The following is a 22,696-nucleotide window of genomic DNA, read 5'->3' on the forward strand; positions in this document are numbered from 1 at the left end:
TTTACTTTTTAATCTAACTTTATTCCAAATGATCTAGCCACAATGAGCACACATAATCAGCTGCATTATGCATTCAGTGAGGACTTGCTCTAGTGTTTTAACCCAGATGTTATTCCCAACAAATTTCAATAGATCTTGCTCTGTGTATGTTGTAGCTTTGTAATCTGTAGGTTGTTTCCCAGTAACTGCACAACTGGGTTAATTTTTTAGCTGTCACAGCACAGACCCAATTTAAGATTTTGAATAAAGGATATGTGCTTTTCAGCAGTGAGATGAAGGTACCTACTCTGGAATGATGAGCAATACAAAGCACTTATCCTAAAGCAAGTATATGCTTTCAAGACTCTATAGGGAAATCATTGCATTAGGAGACTGAATGCAGTTAAGCATATAAAAATATTATATTTCAAGCAAGCAGTGTTGTTTTTTTTTTTAAACCTTGTCATTAAGTGTCCTTACTATGTTCACGGTTGGTTTTTTTTCAGATCTGAAACAGTTGTTGAGAGAATGTTGTCTAACTGGATGTCTATTTGTTTATATCAGTACCTCAAGGTAAGAGTTGAAGTCTGTTGCCTGTGGGGTTTTTTTTAATCAGTAACACTTTAAAAAGATGCACTGAGTATGTCTTCTGATTTTGCTTTATTTCCTTTACACAGGACAATGCTGGGGAGCCTCTTTATAAATTGTTCAAGGCTATCAAACACCAGGTAGAAAAAGGCCCAGTGGATGCTGTACTAAAGAAAGCAAAGTATACACTGAATGACACAGGCTTGCTGGGAGATGATGTAGAGTACACACAGTTGGTAAGCAAAGCATGATTAATAGATTATAAAATCATTTTTACTTTACAATTAATTCCTATAGTGTTAAGTATGTACATAGTTTAGTTCTAGACTACTGTGAACTGCATAGAAATTCTGGTCATGGTCATGATTGTCAGTAGTTTGACCAAAACAAGTCTCCAAGCGAGAAAACAGAATCATAAAGTATCTTCTAAAATAAAATTCAAATACTGCCAGTGCAGAATCTAGTCAATAAACCCTTTCATAATTTTCAGTCATTCTGAAAAGTGGTCAGGATGTTTGGTTCCTCCTATTCTCCCATCTAAATTCATTGATTTTTGCAGAATTCTTGCACTGCCATTATGCCTGAACTTCAGGTTTTCTTCCTTGTGATTGCTGCTGATATGCTAAGCATATTGAACATCATTGTAGAGATCATTTTATTAGTATATCATATTGTGCTCCTCTGCAGTCCTGTGAGATGGCTCCACAGTCTCTAGGGCACTTTATGAACCTCTTTCCATGTTTTTTTCTGTGCGAATCAATATCTCCAGAATGTGGGCAGCCCATCTGGCACTGAAAGTTGTTTATTTCCTCTTAGGGAAGAAATTCCCAACAGTGCCTCTACAACCAGTTCTGGAGACCTGTGCTAATTGCTTCAAGTGGGATGGATATTCCTGGCAAGGGAGTTCCCCCTCTGAACTCAACCTCCCCCTGTATCTGATCACCATTGCCATGGTCCAGTTCTTTTCTATTATGAATTCTACTTTAACTTAATCCTGCTTACTGTTGGAAATTTCCACCACTTTTCAAACATACTCCAGAACACAGATTCACTGTCCTTTTGGAAAAACTCAAGAAGCCCACTCTTTAGCTCTTCAGGGAGTGTAAAACTTAGTTTTACTCTTTCTGACAGTCTTGCTGGTTTTCCACAGGGTACAGTGTAGTGGATATCAAAGATGCACAGACTGTCCTTCAGAGACCAATTCATGATTTTTTTTCCCTAACTTCTTTTTTATTGACGTGTTAGGAGTCATTTGTAGTTGTCTTCAACTGAGAAAGATGCAGTGACATATATGCAGCATAGAAAAGAAAATTAAAAAAAGGTTTAATAAGTCCCAGGTTGGGGGGGAAAAAAAACCCACCATTTTATATATTCTGAAAGGATGCTGATGGGAGGGCTGATAGGAGAAGAGTACTGTAGGACTTGCACTCATGGAGTCACCAGACTGTGGCCTAGAATGCCTGGATGAAGAATGTGTTGGGAAAGAAGAAATTTTAAGTTCGACGGGTATTTTGAGGATTAGTTGAGTTACCATCTTTATAAGTGCCACCCACAAAAAACACACTGATTGGTAATGCTGGCTATAATCCCTGGAAAACAAAATTTATTTGCACTGTACACCATGTAAGTCTTAATGGCAATAATTCTTCATTTGTTCAGTTTCTTTTCATTTAAACAAAAAAAAAAAGCCTGCAATGGAATGCTAAATGGACCAGTGTGAAGGCAGAAAATTCATGTATGCAATCAGATGTGAGCACATGAGCTAGATATTAAATATTATAACATTATACAGTAGCAGTATTTGGTCCAGACTTCCAGATTTCCCATCAAACAAATCTTTTATGTATGTGCATGCATGGAAGTTGATGAGATATGTGTATATGTGTATATATGTATCATAAAAGATTATGGAGGGGGTTACTATTGCCATTTGGGATCTTTGGCATGATGATGATGTTGTAGTAACTCTGAACAGTTAGGGAGCATTTGTGCACCAATGTAGGCTAAAGCATGAGTTAATTCCTTTACTTCTGCCTGAAAGTGAGACAAGGTGGGAAAGTACAGCATAGAGCCTTTGTCTGCTCTCTAATTGTTCTTATTTAAAAGATGAATCTGTTTTGCATCACTGGTTACACTGACATGCTGCATACTGAACCAGCAGCAAAATCATGTCTAATTACCATAAAGCTAATAGGAAAAGGAAGGTGAAATCTCATGATTAGTTTGAGCGTTCTGTCAAGGGACAGTGCAATCATGTTTAATTTGACTGCCGTATGGCACAGCTTTTCTTCACTGTTTCAAAATACCAGCTATGCAAGTTTATTTCTGAGGTCTGATGTGATAAATTCAGGCATTGTGGTTGGCAGGAGCACATGTATCTGGGAGCTGCAGTGCTTCACATGTGCCTGCCCTCCTGAGTTACCTGACTGGCAAAAGATCCACAAGGGCTCTGAGCTGTAGTGCTGATTCTTCTAGTGAATGTAAGAGGCTTTTCATAGTATCTGTTTGGGTTGTTTTTTTGTTTTCTCCCTTCTTGGGAGGTATTCTGGCCATGGTTTTCTTATTTGCTTTTGTCTATTGGCTATTGAAACTGACATTTACATAGCAAAGCTACTTTCAAAAAAATCACTCCAGATTTAGCAAATTACAGGCTTTCATGAAATTCCCTTTAACATTAAAAAAAAACCCATGTCAATGCTATTAGAAAACAGTAATATTTTAGAACTAGCATAAGCTACTTAGGTATATTCCCTGGAGCTATTAGTTATTATGACAACAATAGGCAGTAAATGAGGTTTTCAAATGCATAAGATGGTAGAAATTATTTTTATATGTCCATGCATGTATGTGTGTGTGTGTTTAATGAACAGCTGGTAACAGGAGGTAAAGTTTGGAGATCTGTACAACTCACTGCTCATCAGCTGAGCCATGTTAAATTACCATATGTACAGAAGAAGTCTGCTCATCTTTAAAACCACAGCCATGAAGAAAGCATAAAGAAAGACAAAAGCCCATAATATTCTAGGTGTTCAACAAAGTACAGTTCAAATGGTTATTGGGAACTCATGAAATTTGGGCACTGCAATACTTGACCTTTTTTATGTTTAGAATTACCAGGTTAAATGTGAAGCATGTAAGGAGTCAGTGATCCAACTGCTTTATTCCTGTGTGTTTCTCTTTAATAGACTCCCAATACTTAATAATATTAGCATATTAGGCATGACTAAATCTATCCTGTATCTTTTCTGTCTTGTCATAGTGGGAGAAATTAACTGGAATTTATGATAGCTGGTTGGCTGCATAACAGCAAAAGATCCTTCAAATAATCCCTCAAGTAATCCATACTCTCATTGCAAATATGTGTTGCTGTGCAATAACCATTGCATGGTGAATTTCAGATACTGTTTGCATTTAAATCACCAAGAAAAACAGATTCAGAGGTAACTCAGCACTGATTTGCCTTAATAACCCTGTACATTGTTTTCTTCACAGACAGTTAATGTATATGTGCAGGAGGGAGGAAATGATTCCATACCTGTGAAAGTGCTGAACTGTGATACCATATCACAAGTGAAGGAGAAGATAATAGACCAAGTCTATCGAAATCTGCCATGTTCTCAGTGGCCCAAAGCTGACAGTGTAGTTCTTGGTATGTAGTTACTTTGATGCTACATTGAACAGGTGGGACCTGTTGTGTAACTTTGTATTTTCTGAAAAAATGTCTATAAGAGGATTTTATTGCTTGATTATGGTTTGGCTTGTTATTTGGTTTTGATTTGGTTTTGTTGGTTTTTTTTAAAACTGAATTAATGTTCAGCTGAATGCAAAAATACAGCATTTTGCAGAGATTTGAATATGCCTTAAAAATTAATGTTTTCTTACAGTTAGTTTTTCTTGACTCCTAAAGTTTTAGTATCATCAGCATTGCAAGAGCCTGTTAATGACTATTGGCACAAATGAATTCATGTCTGACAGAGTCAGTATCTCAGGTACTAATTAATGTGATAATGACAGCATGGATAATTAACTGATGGAGAATTAATGATGCAATTTCAGAAACTGGTACTGATTTTTACTTGCCTTTATCATGGTTATTCAAAAGAATTATAACTTACAGAAACTGCACTTTTAGGAGATGATGTACCACTTAGTATCTGAAAATCATCCTCCTTAAAGGCTTTCAAAATAGCTTTCTCTTCTTGACAAAAAGAAAAAAAGAAATGGTTCTTCTTAAAAGGCCTAATAAACTTAGAATAAAAGCTCTAATTGTTACTTTTTTCAATATTTTCAGTACTGCATTAATCTGAAAGTAGAAAATTGAATTCTTGCATTTCCGAAAATCCTAGTAAATCCCATAAAAATGTCTTTTCTATTCCATAAAATCCTACTCTGTTTTGGACTAGCAGATCTTATTATATATATTTATTGAATTCTATGAGAAGGAATTTAAGTTTTTATGGAATATAATCAGAAGTTATATGCATGATTAGGAATAGTTCATGCAAACATCTGCAATAAAGACCAAACGATTAAGCAATAAAAAAACACACACTGGGGCATGTGCTTCTTTTTCTTTACTACTTTTGATGTTTCACAATGTGTCAGTGGGTCTGTAAAACATTCACGGAATAGTTATTTTTGTACATGGTTGCAAACTGGTTTTTCTCTCTTTGATTACCCCTTAGAATGGCGTCCAGGTTCTACTGCACAGACCCTCTCAGACTTGGATTTAACATCCCAAAGAGATGGCAGATGGAAACGTATCAACACACTAATGCATTATAATGTAAGGTGTTTCAAAAGTATTGTTCACACCTGTTATCTGTTTTATTGTAGTAAATAAAATCTTCATTTGTTTATAGAGAAATTTCAGTGCTACATATGAGTTGCCCAGAGAAGTTGTGGATACCCCATTCCTGGCAGTGTTCAAAGCCAGGCTCTGAGAACCTTGGTCTAATGGAAAGTGTCCCTGCCCTGAAGTTTCCTTCCAACCCTAACCATTCTATGATAAAGAATCAAAAGAAAAACATGGGTCTAGTCAATAAAAGATTTGAACTGTGAAAGGCTGGATCTAGATATTCTGCCTAAGCATTTTATATAAAAACACAAAGCCTAAATGCCAGCACCTTGGTTTCCTCAGCATTGAAGTATCCAAATCCAAATTCCATTTTGAGCATTTGACTTTTTTCTAGGTCTCATATTGATCTTTTCTCTACCACTTCCTACCCCTGAGAATTGTCTTTGTCCTTGCAGTGCTGTTAAATAGATTTAGGAGAGCATATGTTGACATTGTTGTACTGTCTGTTTTAGGTTTCATACTGTGCACTTTACCACACACTTACAATCCACTTATCTTTCCTTTTCATGCTATTTATTGCTTTCTAACAACAGTTAATCCTGACTGGAAAAGAGAAAAGTTGGTTAATTTTCCCTAAGACAACCCCATTTTCATGGTAAACCTTGGTACCCATACCAAGCTGAGGAGCCACTTAAGCCTTGAAGATGCTCCTAATATTTCTGTAATCTCAGAGGAGGTGCTGATGGGAGATATAACAGAGTGGGAGGGAGTCTATCTGAATTGCAGAACCAGTTGCCCAAGAGGCCTTGGAAGGTTAGCATTTGTCATAGATTCCCTGCAACAAATTACAGAAACCCCAGTTTGTGGTTTAAGAAGGAAGTTCAGTAGCACACGGTTCTTTCGAATAACATCTCTGTGTTTGGATTTTCAAAGGTCCGAGATGGTGCCACGCTCATCTTATCAAAAATGGGAATTTCCCAGCAGCCAGAGGATAATCAGCAAGATGTCCCAGGGGAAAGTAAGTGTCTTGTGGCTTCCCTACCTCCCTAGATGACTAGAAGTCAAAACCTACTGAGTGATGCTGCCGTTGAGATTTTGTTTGTCAAGTACTTGCATGGAGCCAGCTATTCCCCACCAGACTATGTAGGGTTTATTTGTTGTGTGTTACCCACTGTACACTTGAAATGGTTTTCTTTGCCCTCATTATAAATTAAACCCAAGGACTTTAACCATAATTGCTGAGTCCATACCCCAACTTTATAGAAAGCACTCTTATTAAACAATTCCTCCCATATTTAGTTTTTTAATCTACACTACGTCTTTAGTCAAACTGTGCATTTCATCTTCCTAGAGCTTTATCTCTTTTTCTCCTTTCTTCAGCCTTTACTCATGTTCCTCTTCAAATTTATTTCGCTTCTTATTAGACTTAGAATTAAATGCAGTGTTCTAGATGAACCACAGTGGAGACTAGCTCCCCTCTCTGTGACATAAAGAAACTGATGTAATTATTTTGTTCCATTTCTTACAACTGTGATGCCTTGCAATCTCATCTCTGCACCTTCAGATTTTGTTTCTCCTTTCCTTTTGAGTGATGTTTCACCAGCTAAGTTCCTTGTTTTTTCCCAGGGCTTTTTAGTTGGCTTTGATCGTTCCATTCATTTTGTCTCTTGAGATGCACCATTTTTTCATAATTCCTTTGCTCTTTTTGACGTTTTCAGTTCTCTGAAAGTGAGTGTCAGGAATTTCCTTGTAATGTTTTTTCTCTTTCACATCACTAATGCATCTGCTTCATGATTCTCATATTGCTGTCTGCTACAATATGCTGGACTTCACAGAAGTCAACCTGTTAACTTGCAACCCATCTTAAAAGCTTTTACTTTTGCATGTTAGTGTTCTGTCTAGACCAATTTTCTGTATTTCAAAATATCTTGAGACACAATATCCATTACAGCCTTGAATGCACTAAGATTTTTATTGCAGTATTTACTTGTGAATATATGTTCTTTGTCACATATATTTCCTTTACTGACTTCAGATGTTCAATTTCTCTGGGTTTTTTTATCCTTATATTCTGTTATTTTACATGAGGTAGAAGTTAGATTTATGGAAAAATAATCGTTGAGATCATTCTTCCTCCCATGAATTCATTTGATATGCTTTTCTATCTAGCACTTACTGCAGAGACCATTACTTCACCTAATAGTTTCATTCCTTTAAACAGATTTACTGATCTTAGATTTAATACGTTTTGAGGGCTGGGCAGTTAAACAGGTTGGAAATAATATGCCAAAAATGTACATTTTTCAAAAAAATGGGTCTCAGCTGATAGTTCTGACATATATGGCTATTTAGCAGAAAGGTTCAGACTTTCATTTGTTTTGAGTGTTGAGCAGGAAATTAAAATGGGCAGAATTACTTACTGTTTACTTTTTACTCTTCTCCTGGATTCTTTCTTTTGAAACTTTTTCCCCAGAAAGAAGAGTCTTGTAGTGGTGATGTCTTCACTGCTGCTGCTACCCTCACCCTTTTACTCCAGGTTCCTGACATATCTGGCCAAGCAGTGGCTATTCTGTCACATCAAGTGCCAACCCAGCATGTTAACTTCAAAAGCCATGCAGTTTAATGTAGAAGGCAATGGAGTGCAGCCAGGTGCTGATTCCTAGCCCTGTTTAGTTTGGTTGCACTGGTGGCTGGGGCAATAGCCACCTCACCTCTAAAGAAGTGGAGTGGGCTGTGAATGGAACCTGGTGGGGCCCTTAACTTGCTTTGCTTTCTTAATACAGAGGAGTAGTCAGCCTCCTGTTCTGGACTGCCAATCTTCATCCTCCTCACATCTCCACCCTTGTGGCAGACAGTAGACGACCAGATCATGTGTTTTTCTTTTTTTCTTGGGTTAGGATTTTTTCCTTTTCTTCTTGTCTGCAATTATATCATTCAATATGATTTAATATGATGAAGCTCTTTGAACAAGCATAATCTGTACTCCAAGATGAATTCCTTAGTTATCTGTTTGGCATAATAAATTGTGCAGGAAAAGCAGACTTCTGGGGATGGTGCTGTCACACAAAGGCTCTTGTATGTGAGAGAAAAGTCTGCAGAGAATTCAGATCCCAAAGTATCCAGTGCAAACCACTTCCACTGTGTTTCTTCTCCACACCTGTCTTGCACCATGGTCGTGTACCAATTTGGGATGACAGTGTTTCATGCCAAGCTACCCTGCTTTCTTCAGCACTGTAAGGTCCTCAGAGCTATCTGCTGCCAACTTGTTGTGTTGGAAAGCTATAAAATGCTACAAAGCTGATACAAAGTGAGAGCCTGCTGTGACCATGATTTGTGAGACACTGTATAAAAGTGAGAGGAGAGGATCACAGGCTTCCCCTCCCACACATACACATTTATATGGCACAGGAATTTACAGGGTTTGAATAAATAGAAATCCTATCCTGACTATGAATGAGGCTTGTGACAAAGTGGATTTCCTTTTATTCAGTCTCATTAACTTGCACCTTCTGCATTGAGAAGTGTCAGCTGAAGCCATTGACTGTCAGCCAAAGTAGGAGGCTTTGCACCGACCAAAAATGTAAAACCATGTTCAGAGATGTTGCTCTAAAACCTGGCATTGCTTCTATGCTGCTTTTATTCAGAGCTTCTAACAGGAACACACTGGAAGCTGGAGATCGTGACAAATTAAATGCAGCATCTTTTGCTTCTGGAGACAATAAATACAGTTACTAATATGTATCAAGAAGGAGAATGGTTTCAGTGATTTCATACTAGTATTTCTGTACTGAACTATAAACCCAAATACCACATTCTGTTATTTTGGGTGGTTTTTCCTGATATTTGGTTTTGGGTTTTTTTGTTTTGTTGGGTTTTTTTCCTTGTTTAATTCTGAATAAAAATAGACACAGGGTTGCAGATTGGAAATACTAATTAGCAGATCTGTTAGAGCAGCCTTTCCTTCATCTCCACGGAGCAGTATTCATGGAGTAGGGGAGACTGGAAGGAAGATAATGTGCTGCAAGTCACACAAGGGAAAAGAGGCTGCATTGTCTGATGTTTGCATCATGGTTCCTACCACTATAATTAGTCAGCACAGTCTATTTTTCTATTAACACTCCCCCCAACACCCCAATCCTTATTTTATATTGGATAATTATCCAAAGAATGCCCAAGGGCCAAGACAAAGAGCTCAGGGGGAAGCATTTGACACCCTGGACACAATCTTCTTCCTGCTTACAGCTTGATGGTTAGTGTGAAATAGGAGATAAAAAGGAGGTTTTTTCCCCCATCTTTTATTTTCTTCATTTCCTACTTTCTCATTGAGGAAAATATTATCTCATAGAACTGATATTTTCTCTTAGCAACCATATTGCTAATATGTTTTGTTGGTCCATGTTCTGAATTTCTCTTCCTCTTTCCTCTTGCTATTTATAACAATGAAGTGAGATCAGGGTGGAGAAGTTCATCTGGTTGAGCTTTAGTCTCTTAATCCTTACTTTCCTATGAAATAACTACTATTCCTCTAGTAGCCAGCTCTGCTGTTGCTAAACAAACACAGAACTCAGCTGCATGTAAGAGCCAGTAATGTCAGTGGAAAACCAGTTAAACTGGACCATATACCATCAGGAGGACAAAGAGAGAATAAATTCTTTTGATTCAAAGGAGGAAGCAGGAGTGTACCAAACAACTGACATAAGGCTAGAATATAGTTTCTGGTCTAACTGCATGATTTGATCTGTTAATTTCCAAAAGTAAATAACAGGGATTGCAAAACAAATTCCATACTTCATGCCCAGCAGTGGTTCTTACTGTACTGGCGGATGACTGTCATGAATGGAATCTATTGTGAAATCACAACCACTTCAAAATAAAGTGATAGCTTTTATTTTTTCTGGCTTCATTCACATGAACTTCCAAGTTGAATTAAGGGCTCTCAAAGGACAATGTGATTTAGTATGGGATTTATATTTCTTCCCTATCTTGTTAAAAAAAAGCAAATGTCCCAGATGACTGTATGCTAACTAATGCTTTTCATGAGAATATATAGATTCAAGCAAAAGTGTTGGCTTAGCCAGATTACTCTTGAATGTTATTTTCCCCTGTGATGTAAAATATTGAATGTACATGCAAGCTGGGAAATTCAATGTCAGTATTGAGGAACTTAGTTCATAAACTATTATAGTGAAAGTTAAGGCAAAGTTAAAAACTGATATTTTGTGCTGTAACTTCAATTCAGTTATGTTAGAGGTGTATACTAAGGCATAAAACTTAGCAGAATGCAAAATAATTTGTACGATGGGGCTGAATCATCATTTTTATTGGAAAACTAACTTCTGTATTTTTAAGATGTCAATGATTTTAAATGTACTGATTCAATAACTTCTACTGGGAAAGTGCCATTGATTTTAGGGACTATGCCAAGTAGATGCAGAAGTTTGGGAATTAAAGGAAGAACAAACAAAACCAGGAGATTTGAAAGTGACACAGAAACCCTTTTCAAGGAATACTAATGGCAATTTAAAACAATTGTATCATCTCTTTTAGAACTGTCCGTAGCAGAAGATCCTTAGGCATGGAGTTTGTCTGAACAATAATGTTGATGCTGAAATGTAAAACTGCTTTTATCCACTGTGTGATGGTTGATCCAAGTCCCAGGTTGCACAGTGAGGCACTGTAACCAGACCAGCTGTCATTATAATCCAAGTGCTTACTCCTATTTCTGCTTCATTGTAACTCTTGATAGGAGTCTCTCCCTCTGGTTTAAACTATATACTGATGAACAATTTTTTTAAAAATCCTATTATAATGGATATGAATTTGCTTCAGTCATTACCTCTGGCTGCTGGAGTTCATATCATCTCAGTGAAGGGATGTATTTTTCCTCCACTCAGCTACAAAGTCAAGTGGTGCTTATCAAATGCTGATAAAAGGAATGGTTGAACTGAGGTGCCATATTTTGACCTCAACAACTGGGGTAAAGATGTGAATTGCAATGGTGTTACCTAGAAAAAGGGTTGTACCAGGAGTCGGCTGCAATTGATATTTCTGTGGTGGCTATGGAGTCAAACCTAGCTAAGAATTCTATAACTTGATAATTACTTCAAGAATTCACTAAGAAGCAAAGAACTTGATTGTGTGAACCTCAAAACATACACATACTGCGTTTACATGAATGTCGTGATTTAGGAATGGTATTCTCCAAGTTAGTTTTCTACCACTCCAAGCCATGCACTGCTTGCTCGCTTGCCCCTCCACCTACCCCTCCCTTGCAGTGGGATGGAAAGGACAATGGGAGACACAAAAGGTAAAATCATGGGTTGAGATAACAACAATTTACTGGAAACAGCAATGAGATGAGAAAAGAGGACTAATGACAGTGGATACAAGAAAAGAAATGTTATTGCTCACCATGGAAACCCCCAGGAACAGAGAGTACCTGACTGCTCCCTCTGTCATGCTGCTCCCACTGCTCCCTCCAGCTTGAAACTGCCATAACCCCACTGCTCCCTCCACCCTTACCCCCCTGGAAGGAACCCCCTCTCCCCAGAGGAAACTCCCTCTCCCCACCTGTGACAATGACATGAGGTGATATAGAACAGCCTCCAGGTCCCAGCCACAGCCCCTCCTGGCTACTGCAAAAGTTATCCTGGTTCAAGCCAGGACCATGACCAAATAGGAGTTTTTCTATTGTGTGATTTTTTTTCCCTCTCCCTTTGGTCTTGACAAAAACAAGTTTTTTCAGCTCTGTGCCACTGAACATTTAGCAATAGAGTTGCATATGTTGGACAGGAATGGAGTAATCTAGGTCCCCTTGGCAAGAGGACAGGTATGTTAAGGATAGGGAATATCTATATATGCATATGATTACTTTTGTGTTGCTGTTTTGGGATTGGGTGTTTTTTATAATTACTGCAATTACTGTTTCTAGGACATGCACTCCTGGAAGATGAAAATAAGGTCTGGCATCTAGTCCGGCCAGTGGATGAAATGGATGAAGGTAAATCAAAGCGGGGCAGTGTGAAGGAAAAAGAGAGGACCAAAGCTATTACAGAAATCTACCTGACCAGACTTCTTTCTGTGAAGGTAGGCCTCAGATGTGCTATGGTTACTCCTTACTTACAGATTTTGAGATATAACCGAGGAAATAAATGCAAATATTAGTCATGTGTTCGGCTGTGATTTGGAATGTGTACAAGCTGGTGTTCAAGGCTTCAAGTGATTAATATGCCCTGAGGAGCATTATTGGGAAGGAGATAAAGTACAACTCCTCATCAAAGCTGAGAACCTCGATTACATGATCATTAAATAAGGATTTTCCTTGCCAGACAAAGATGGATATTCTGCTCTGTGCCACTTGTTTAGATAATACTTTGTTGGGTTTTCTTTTGAACTGAATGTTTTATAAACTCCTACAAAGCCTTATATTTCCCTGTTCTTGTATGTGATCAGTGATCCAGTAAAACCCCCCAAAAAAGTTTGCAAATAATAATAGTCCTTTTAGAGTATTTTTAGTGCCTACACTGCAAAATTGATAATGAACAAAATAATTTTTTGAAACATTTCTCCTTGGAGAAAGAATTTAGAATTATGTGTTTAATGACCACAAAACCAGGCTCTTTATGTGAAAATGAAGTCAGTCTGGCTCCAGCCAAGGCCACTTGTCCAAGGGTAGAAATGGATATGAAGGAAAATCTTCAGATAGATGACATAGACTCAAGATGAAGAGCCAAAAAGATGCTTGCATCCCTTTTTTCTCTTAATAAAGCCACTGCTATGTATTTCCAATAGCCATTTTATTGATTGTTACCAGTCTGGAGCTTTACTGACTCATAAAATGTTGGTGAGGTGTTACAGCTGAGATCACAGCTACAGCTACCCCTTCAATGCTGAGACTTGTGTGTTCTGTCTGACAGTAGAATTTCTTAGAGCTCCTTGCCCTCTGGGTCCCTTCCCTGTTTGGAGGCTGTCAGCTGGAGTCATGCTTGGAAAGAGGACACAGCCCTTCAAAGCCCTTCAGCTTGTAACACAAATGTAACTGATTTTTTAAAATTTGCTTTTAGGGGACACTTCAGCAGTTTGTAGATGACTTCTTTCATAGTGTGCTCAACTCAAACCAAGTGGTGCCACCAGCTGTGAAGTACTTCTTTGATTTTCTTGATGAGCAAGCAGAAAAACATGACATCAAGGATGAAGATACAATTCACATCTGGAAAACAAACAGGTACAGCATGGACACAGTCATACTTGTATTGCAGAGAAATAAGAGTAAAATTCCCAGGCATATACTAGGACTCTTACCACAAATCAAAGTAAATTTCATTTATAATCCTCAGAATAATTTTATTTGAGATAATATGTTTGTGTGATGGAAAAGATTCCCTGTAAACCTAGAATGGAACCAGTTTACCTATGGGATTGTCACTGGCAGATTTAACATGTTTTACTTTTTGTCTTTCCTCAGAGAAGAGGAAAGCAAGAGGCAAATGGGTCTAAATTTACCTGTCAAATCACAAAATTTAATACATACTACTTGATAGTTTCTCTGACCACACACATCCTCCCTTGCTCTTTTGGGGCACTCAAGATCCTTCTCATATGAGTTTTTCTGAGAGAGGTAAAGAGTTGGTTTTCAGGTGTGGAACCCAGAAAAGCCTTTATAAAAGTTAAAATAGAAAATAAAACATCACTCTTGTGAAGAGATCAAAATGCAATGCCCATACTTAATTTAATGTGATTTTCTTGTTGTAGAATAGTTATTGTGTGAAAAGGACTATTTATCTTTTTCCTTGCTTTGCAGCCTGCCTCTTAGATTCTGGGTAAACATACTGAAAAATCCCCATTTCATCTTTGATGTTCATGTTCATGAAGTAGTGGATGCTTCCTTGTCAGTCATTGCACAGACTTTCATGGATGCTTGCACAAGAACAGAGCACAAATTAAGCAGAGTAAGTGATTTGCATTCTACATCCTGACTATGCTCATGCCTGACAAGACAAAGGGCATCCTCACAGACAATACCCATTCTCTGAGGAGATGCAGCCTTGATCCTTTCTTTTTAGTTTTATAATGAAGTTAACATTTCACCACTTAACAGGTTGGTGAACTGTCAGTATTTCTGTGTAGTCTGCCAATTGATACTATTGAAAACGGAGAAAATATCAACTGCTTTTATAAAAAGCATAAAAAGGATTATTTCAGGTTCACCAATAATTTGTTATCATCTTGCATTGATACATATGTAAAACTCAGCAGAATGCCACTTGTAAATGTAATCTTTAAATAATCCCACCAATGTTAATAACTATCCCATTGTTAATATCTGTAAAGCTCAAGTGTATGTGAATATAAAAGCTTGATCTTACGTTCTTCACTTTCTTTTGCTTCCTAGAAATGTTCATAAATAACTACATTTTTCTGTATTCTAATTTTTTCAGGATTCTCCAAGTAATAAATTACTTTATGCGAAAGAAATCTCTAACTATAAGAAAATGGTGGAAGAGTAAGTATCAACTCTTTTCATGGTTATTCAGTTGTTAGGATTTTAAGGCTGCATGAGAGGAAAAGAGAATGCTAATATAGTCAAAGTCAGCTGTCAAGTACTAAAAATTTTACACCCAAATGTTTAAAGATGTCCTTGGTGGTAGCACTGGCTGAGTTGAAATGGAGCTCCATTATGACCTAGTGTGTATTCTTGTCTGTACAGACAGATGAGTAGATTTATTCAGGAGAAATTATGTTGCTGTTTTCTGCAGTCATAGTTGCCACCCACATGATCTGTCTAACAAATACTGCACTTCCACAACTCAGTAGAGACACCAAGTCCTGAAAACATTTTAAGAAACATTTTTTTCCTATTCTGTCTGACTTTATTCGTCATGGAAGATCTCCTACAGAACAAAACTCCTGTCAGTTTTAAGACCTAAAATAATCATAACCTGCAGTTACAGATTTTTTTTCTCTGTGGTACATTCTTGCACAATCAGGTATGACTTGCCTCTACTGCAAAAGTAGTTATGTTGGAAGACAGAATTTCTGAAGGAATCATTGGGCTGTTGTGATAGAGTATCTCTTGTGTTAGTAAGGAAGCATGTTTGAAACAATGGCAGAATTACCAAAAAGACACAGCTTATTTTACCTAACAAAATCTTTTTCAACCTCTTTCAGTTACTACAAAGGTATTCGTCAGATGGTGCCAGTGAGTGACCAAGACATGAATACCCATCTAGCAGAGATTTCTAGGGTAAGAATATAATCCATTTTCTTGTCTTGAAATTGGAGCCAAGTGTAACAGTGGTTTTTATTGTCTTCTCTTTCTATCACAACAAATGGAGTTTTTTATATGTGCAAATATCAGATGAGTTATTTCATAAATCTCTGAAATACTCCTGTTCATTGTAGTCATGCCTGTTAGACCTTTGAAATGTTGATTATTGAATGGAATCAACAATCTTTATTGTCACTAATCTATCTGAGTTATGCAGGGAACAGAGCACGTTGTTTGGGTTTTTCACATCCATCGTGGAAAAATTATAGCACTCTTGAACTGTGCTTTCTCTATAGCATATAGAACATTTTTAACATTGATCATACTGATAATGAGTAGTGACTGAATTCACAGTGCTGCCACAGCAAAACTTAGATTCCAGAAATTAAAGAAGAGGCATGAACATTAAGTACAGCATATTTAGAACTGTCTATACAGGGGCAATGCTCCTGCTTTATGCTACATGTGGGAAGTTCATCGTGTGCCTTCTCATAGGCAGCTTTTGCACTGTAGGTTATTTGGGTTACCTCACATGGAGAAGAGCAGAGTGGGGTGGTTGCTGTCTGGGACTTGGGTTGGAGATGGGTGGAACAAAGTCATTCCAAAACTTGCTTCAGTCTTGAAAGAGCCTGTCTGCTCTGCAGCTCAGCTCGAGCAGGCTCTTGTCTTTGAAGCACTCTGTTTTTGGAGGACCAGGAGAGTCCCTCACCAGTCCTAAAGATGTTGTTTAGACTGAGCAAGAAGGCAGTGTACTTACTGGCTGGTTTGCTCATTTGCTTAATTTAGTTGAAGAGTTTAGCGTAAGGAGGATGTTTGGGGAATTTTTTGCGGTTTGTTTATTTCAATGCCCTTAGGACCTAACATTTTGCAGATCAACATCCTCATGAGAGCATTTCTATTTTCAGTCATTCACTACAAAACTCATCTGCAGTGACATTTCATTTTACAGTTCACTTTATTTATTGCATAAATTGAGATATATATAGCATTAGAACGTTTGGTGATTAAAAGTAAATTCAATATAATGCTTTAACATCAGCAGGCTATGCTCTTCCTTTCTATTTTCATTATAAATTATGATAAAAATTAATATGGAAGGAGTGATTGAACACTGCAAATTTTGACCAGCTCTAAAAGTGACTTTTATAGAGCAAGGGAAGATGGATGTTTCTCTGTTGCTTTATCCTTTGGGGAATCATTTATGCCAGTAGCAATATTTTGCAATTCCTCATTTTCTTAACTAACTTAAAAGACTAAAGGCGTGGCTAGAGACTTGAATCCTACACATTTGAATGAAGAACATCTGTTCAGACAGGTAGAGCACATTCACTAATATGTGTGGGGGCAGGGGGAAGATGAGGTAATGGAAGGGTTATTTCCTGCTTTATTTGAAGTCTTTTCTCTCTCTCTCCTCTCACCACACACCCATCCCACCCCACCCCCCTCCACCTTTCTATCTTCATGATTCAGGTGGCTTTTTCCAAATGTACATGCGTTCATGATGTTGATGAGTTACACCTTTGCTATAGTGGGGTGTGAATAATCACCAGGATGTAAAAAGAGCTGGAGAAAGGATTTTAAACACCCATGATGACTGTGTCAGAGCCAATGCTTAATATCTCAACAATATGTAGATTGTACTGAGTAAATGCTTTAGCTTTTCACACCCATGCTGCTAACAGATGTTTGAGCTGTAGCCTGTGGTTTGACGTTCAAAGTTCAAAATATCTTCCACCTCCAATGTTAAGAGTTGTGGGCAGGCTGGAAAAATACCAGAGGGAAGGTCCTGATCTAAAAATCACCAAACAAAAGTTTTCTCGCTCCTTTTCTCTGCCCCAAGTGTCATTTAACAAAAGTTAACCACAGAGCTTGCGTTTGGAAATCATGTCTGTTGTACCCAATGGTTGTGCATGTGCATAACTTTCAGCTGTGTGTGATCCTATTTTGACATGTTTGCTGCCTGCTTGTGTTAACAGGCACATACCGACTCCTTAAACACACTTGTGGCTCTGCACCAACTCTACCAGTACACTAACAAATACTATGATGAGGTAAGTTATGGCTTTTTTTCCATGCTTTAATATCGATGGTAAAAGGTTATGAAGGCTAACATTATTCTGAAGGAGTGACTTCTGGCTTTCTCTGAATAATCAGGTAAAAGCAATGCTGAACAAAGTTCAGTTGCAGTTATATTCCCTGCTTGGCAATTATAATGGTCAAGATAATGTCCTTATAAATGAACGATTTCATTATGGCTATCTTGTTTTGATAGGGATAGTTTAATGGGTTGTTAAACAAGATCTGAAAGAGAAATAGATTTTTAAATAATTTCAGTTCTATCATCCTAATAAGTATATGAGTGTCACCAAGCAAAAAAACCATCAGAGTTATACCAGATTTCAAGACAGCGTGCTTTTTTATTAGAAACAATCCATTAAATTTGTTTTGTTTGTAGGAATTGGAGCCATGTCCTTTTTATTAGTTAAAATGCTCTCTAAACTTCTGTGCATAGTACCATCCCTGTTTTGCCATGCCAAGTGAAGTGCCTGCCTAAGGTAAACCAAAGCAGAGTAACTGTTGAATATAGCCTAATTCAAAAGCAGGCTCACAGCTTCAGTTTAAAAAGTTTCTTAGGTTTTTCACACCCTGTGGAAAGGGGGACAAAGAATATCCCAGAGTAGCTGGATTTGGCTATGGCTCTCCAAACTTAATCTGAAAACAAAAAGAGAGAAGGAAACTTTTATTCAAAGGTTTCCATGGAAATGAATGCCTCCAAAAAACTCTCTGAATTAAAGCAAGTAAGAACAGATGCTGAATCAAAAAGGAGCTCAGCACATGTGAGCTCTGTTCAGTTAGTCTTGCACCTCAGCACAGTTCATGTTTTCACTTACATTTAGCACCAAAGACAGTGAGTCGCATCCTTCACTGCAGCTGCTTTATGCAGGAGCAGCCAGCCTGCCCCAGCTTTTAAACAGATGCAAGCAGGGAAAATCAAACCACCCTGAGAAGTCTTACAATGATGGTCAGTGGGGGAAGCAGACAGAGGAATATAGAGCAGCCTCATGGCATCCCCTCACCCTCATCCCCAGTGCTAAGGAGACTTTCAGCACCTTCCCAAATGTGTCCATAGTTTGACCTCTTGCAAAAACACTCTGGGACCCTGAGTGACAGATGAACTGCCAGTCCCTGACTCATCCCCACCTCAGGCAGAGTCACCAGCCTGTGGGACTTCCATCAGTGGCAGACCAGCACCCCCCAGAATGTAGCTGCAGCTCTTCCCTTCCATGTGCATCACTGTGTAACAATGAGGTGCATCTGATGAAAAGGCTGCTAATTCAGAATTGTGGAGATAATCTGTCAAAAACCATTCAGTAAAATTAATCAAGCTTATTTATTTTCCATGAAAATGTTTTAATTTGCATAAATTGGAACATTTTGCAGCTGCCCTAATCTTTATTACTGACACAGTGGTTCCCAGCATGTGCTGTACCTTCTGCATCTCTGCAGGGCTTGACAATGACTAAGTGGGTACATTCTAATTGTCCACATTTATATGAAGGATATATTCACCAGTAGAGATAATAATGAATTATTTAGGCTAGATTTGAGGAGTTACAGCTAGATATAATTGTTTAAATTAAGGAAACAATGTCAAATTAAATTAGACCCAGTTTAAATACTGCAATAAGTGTTTATTAAGTCTGTCTTGTAAAAATATTTTCATGCTTTAAAAACAAATTCATTAAAATAATTATTTCTAAACAAATTTGCTCCATGTTGGAAATGCAAACACTATACCAGCCCTTCAAAGTGAAATTATTGCCTAGATTGATTCTGACTGCATTAATCTGCATTGTCAGTGATACTCAAGAAGTAATAAGAACCACAGGTAGTGACAGGCAAACTCCATTTTTCCAGTCCTTGTACTTGCAAGTTTACATAGTATTTAAACAGTGTTAAAGGTTTCTGCTTGATTACACTGTCAGACTTACATTAATAAAGCCAGTTCTAGAAAAGGAATGGCTTTGTCATGTAACACATTTTTCTAATGGAGAAATCTAATAGCTAGTGAGAGAGTTTTCCTAAAGGATGGTGGAAATTAAAATCTTTCTAAACCTTTTGAATTTTATCTGGGAAGCCCTAAAAAACTCTATTTGAAGAAAAGCCTTCTCATAACAGCTGACCTTTACTGGCTCTTGTTTTCAAATCCCTTGTGTCTTAAGAGTCATATCCTCTTATATATATATTCTGTACAGCAGAGGCTGTAAGACACTGGGGGCTCCTCTGGGGAGCTCTTTGCTTTCCTGAACTGTGTTGTGCTGGGCCAGAGTCTTGGCACATCTTGGAGAGAGTCAAAATGGAGCTGCTGGCTTTATTCCTCATATTGCCTAGAGATACAGGAGACCTTGCCCTGTCCTACCATATGCCTGTGCATGGACCACCCAGGAGCTTCTCATAACTAAAGCTCATGGGGATGGGATATAATTACTGATGGCAAATGACCCTTAAGCTTTGTAGGGTGCACTGTAAGTAAAAGCAGTGTTTCTTAAATAGCTCTAAGGAAATTCTTCTCCTGCCTGCTCCATCTTGGAATGTAATATTTTACAAGATAAAGTACTACCTAATTATTTGCTAGTATCCCAGCACAATGGGAAACATTACAGAAACTCAGATAAAGTAACAGAGACAATCATTTTTACTGTCTTTTTGAAGAAATAGAACATAGGGCCTAATAGATGGACTTCAGTACAGAGTGAATGCAAAAGACTCTTTACAACCAAAGTAACTTGGTCTCGGAACTATGTCATACATGTTAAGCTAAATTATTCTAAACTTTCTGTGTTTATATCTTCCAGATTATAAATGCACTTGAAGAGGATCCAGCTGCACAAAAAATGCAGCTTGCCTTCCGTTTACAGCAAATAGCAGCTGCGCTAGAGAATAAAGTGACTGACCTTTGACTCAAAAGCCGCAATAAAGAAGTCTGATCTAAAGATGTTCAAATTCATTCTTCCTGTTAAGGAAATAGTGTTCTATTTTTTAATGTATAATTACAACTTTAAATGAAAGATTTCTTGGTTTTTTTGATAGCAGAGGTGTAATGTAAAGAATTTTTACTGTAAATTATGCTTCTAATTAAAAGCTGTGTTGTGTGTAAATGAATCTTCTGTGGGAAAGAGAGTCCTTTGGTTGGGGGCAGGGTGGGGGGTGGAAGAAGAAAAACCTATAGTTCATTTGATTTAGTAGAATTTCAGACATCAGCATTTAGGATTCATTATGCAAGTAAATTCAATACTATAGCATCCTTTCTACCTTAAGCAATATTTGTACTAGGAAAACAATAACATACTCAGAGACACATGCAATATCCCCTTTTTTTTTGATAACTGGAAATTGACTTCCATAGAGCTCTCAAACTTGATCTGTGCTCATAATGAACATAGGGGACAAAGTGTCCAATTTCTCTGCAAGATCTAAAAATGGGATTTGCTACTACACATGGTTCTAAATTTAATTATTTATCTCAATGGTGATGCACAGTATTGCACCCACCACAGTTGGCTGTGAGAGAAATAAGAGTAATGTCAGTGTAGAAGAGTTCTACCAATGAAGTCTTGTTCGGTTCAGAAATCACTACAAAGAAGTAATTAGTCCTTAAAACTTTAAAACTCTTTGTTATTATTGTGAGTTTTATGATATATGCTAATGTGCCTTACTTGTACTAATTCTGTGAATCTGATGAATGGTTTTGTAAAAAGAAGCAGATCAGAAAAATAAGTATTTATGTGCTATTGAATGACTTTTGTGTGAAAAACATGACCAGCAGAATGCTTGTAATTAGCTGCTTGCCGAGAGTGTGCTGTTTAACATGATTTGATTATGTATAATATCCTATTTTAGAATGGTTCTGATGATTTTTTATTTGAATCTTGGAACTGTCCTAGAAATACCATCACTTGTTTTTATTGTATCTGTGATGTAAAATACTAGTATGATATTGGAAAAATCCTATACCTGTCTTTTGAAAACCACTCGGTCAGTTTTGAGCCTTGGAATGCTGCATTTGATTGAATACACACTATAATCCATAGCAAAGAAAATTGAAATAACTTGTCAGAAGGTGTGTGTTTACAATATAGGTAAGCTCCGTGCAAATCAAAAAGTTAGGTACGTCTTCTTAAATTGCTGTATTGCACATCAGAGAACTTTACTTCTCTTTGTCTTGCAAGTTTTTGGCAGTAAAGTAGCATTTTAATGAAGTGCTGCCATCTGTACTCCTTCATTCATTGTCCTGCCAAGCACCCAGACTCTGCTGACTCTCAGCAAGCTAATGCAGTGTCTGCTGCCCGCTCTCCCTGCCTGGTAGGTTGGCACACACTGACTTTTACTGTGTTGATATTTTTTTTCCTCCCATTTTGAAAATTTCCTAGTATTTGTCAGTGGGCCTTCTCTTCATTTTCTGAAAATCACAGGCCTCTCCAGAACTTATTTCCTGCCCAGTAGGCTGTGAGCAGTTTTTTTGTTTATTTTGTATTTGACTTCTTGCATTTGTCTATAATCATTCCTGAACCTGCCTGGGCTGTAAGTTATTTTATACTGTTTAGGACTGAGCTATAAGACTGCTACAGGAAGGTGCTTTGCCAGTTATTCTTTCATCAACAAAGGCATCCTAATTTCATGGCTAATCTGTTTCTTTTTCATTATTTGTAAATCCTGTTAATTGTAAATCAAATACAATGTTGTTTTTTCCACCAAGTGTCAGTGGATCTTTACTGAAGCTGGGGGGATGGGCGTTGGAAGGATTTGTAATGCTCCCTCTGGGAGTGATGGAGCAGCAGCGTCCATCAGTCTGTGGTTGGGAACGGAGAGCGCAGCACATCCTGCAGATGGAATGCCTGACATCATGCCCTGTCTATTGGCATTTGCTCTGAAAAATGACAGTTCTCTGGAGAAGCAAGGATGTAGTGCAACATACCAGAGTGAGGTCTTCTTGCCTGATGAATCTTGGGACCTGAAAGCCAATTAAAATACAGGCTCAGCAGCATCTCTCCAGAGGGAACAAA

At 37.8% G+C, this 22,696-nt stretch overlaps 1 protein-coding gene across 4 annotated transcripts in view; it reads left to right on the top strand.

Moving 5' to 3' along the window:
* PLXNB2 (plexin B2) overlaps positions 1-22,384 on the top strand; it is a 250,109-nt gene extending 227,725 nt beyond the window's left edge. For all 4 annotated transcript variants that reach the window (XM_079305134.1, XM_079305133.1, XM_079305136.1 and 1 more), the window contains 12 exons: positions 486-552; positions 657-803; positions 4,060-4,216; positions 5,253-5,353; positions 6,299-6,383; positions 12,297-12,451; positions 13,429-13,589; positions 14,166-14,313; positions 14,803-14,867; positions 15,533-15,608; positions 17,609-17,683; positions 20,489-22,384. In XM_079305134.1, coding sequence (XP_079161260.1) covers positions 486-552; positions 657-803; positions 4,060-4,216; positions 5,253-5,353; positions 6,299-6,383; positions 12,297-12,451; positions 13,429-13,589; positions 14,166-14,313; positions 14,803-14,867; positions 15,533-15,608; positions 17,609-17,683; positions 20,489-20,593 — 1,342 coding nt within the window. In that variant the 3' untranslated portion in view covers positions 20,594-22,384. The remainder of the gene's footprint in view (positions 1-485; positions 553-656; positions 804-4,059; positions 4,217-5,252; positions 5,354-6,298; positions 6,384-12,296; positions 12,452-13,428; positions 13,590-14,165; positions 14,314-14,802; positions 14,868-15,532; positions 15,609-17,608; positions 17,684-20,488) is intronic.
* Positions 22,385-22,696: the final 312 nt, after the last annotated feature.

This window comes from Erithacus rubecula (assembly GCF_903797595.1).
Source record: "Erithacus rubecula genome assembly, chromosome: 4".
NCBI classification, from domain to species: Eukaryota; Metazoa; Chordata; class Aves; order Passeriformes; family Muscicapidae; genus Erithacus; species Erithacus rubecula.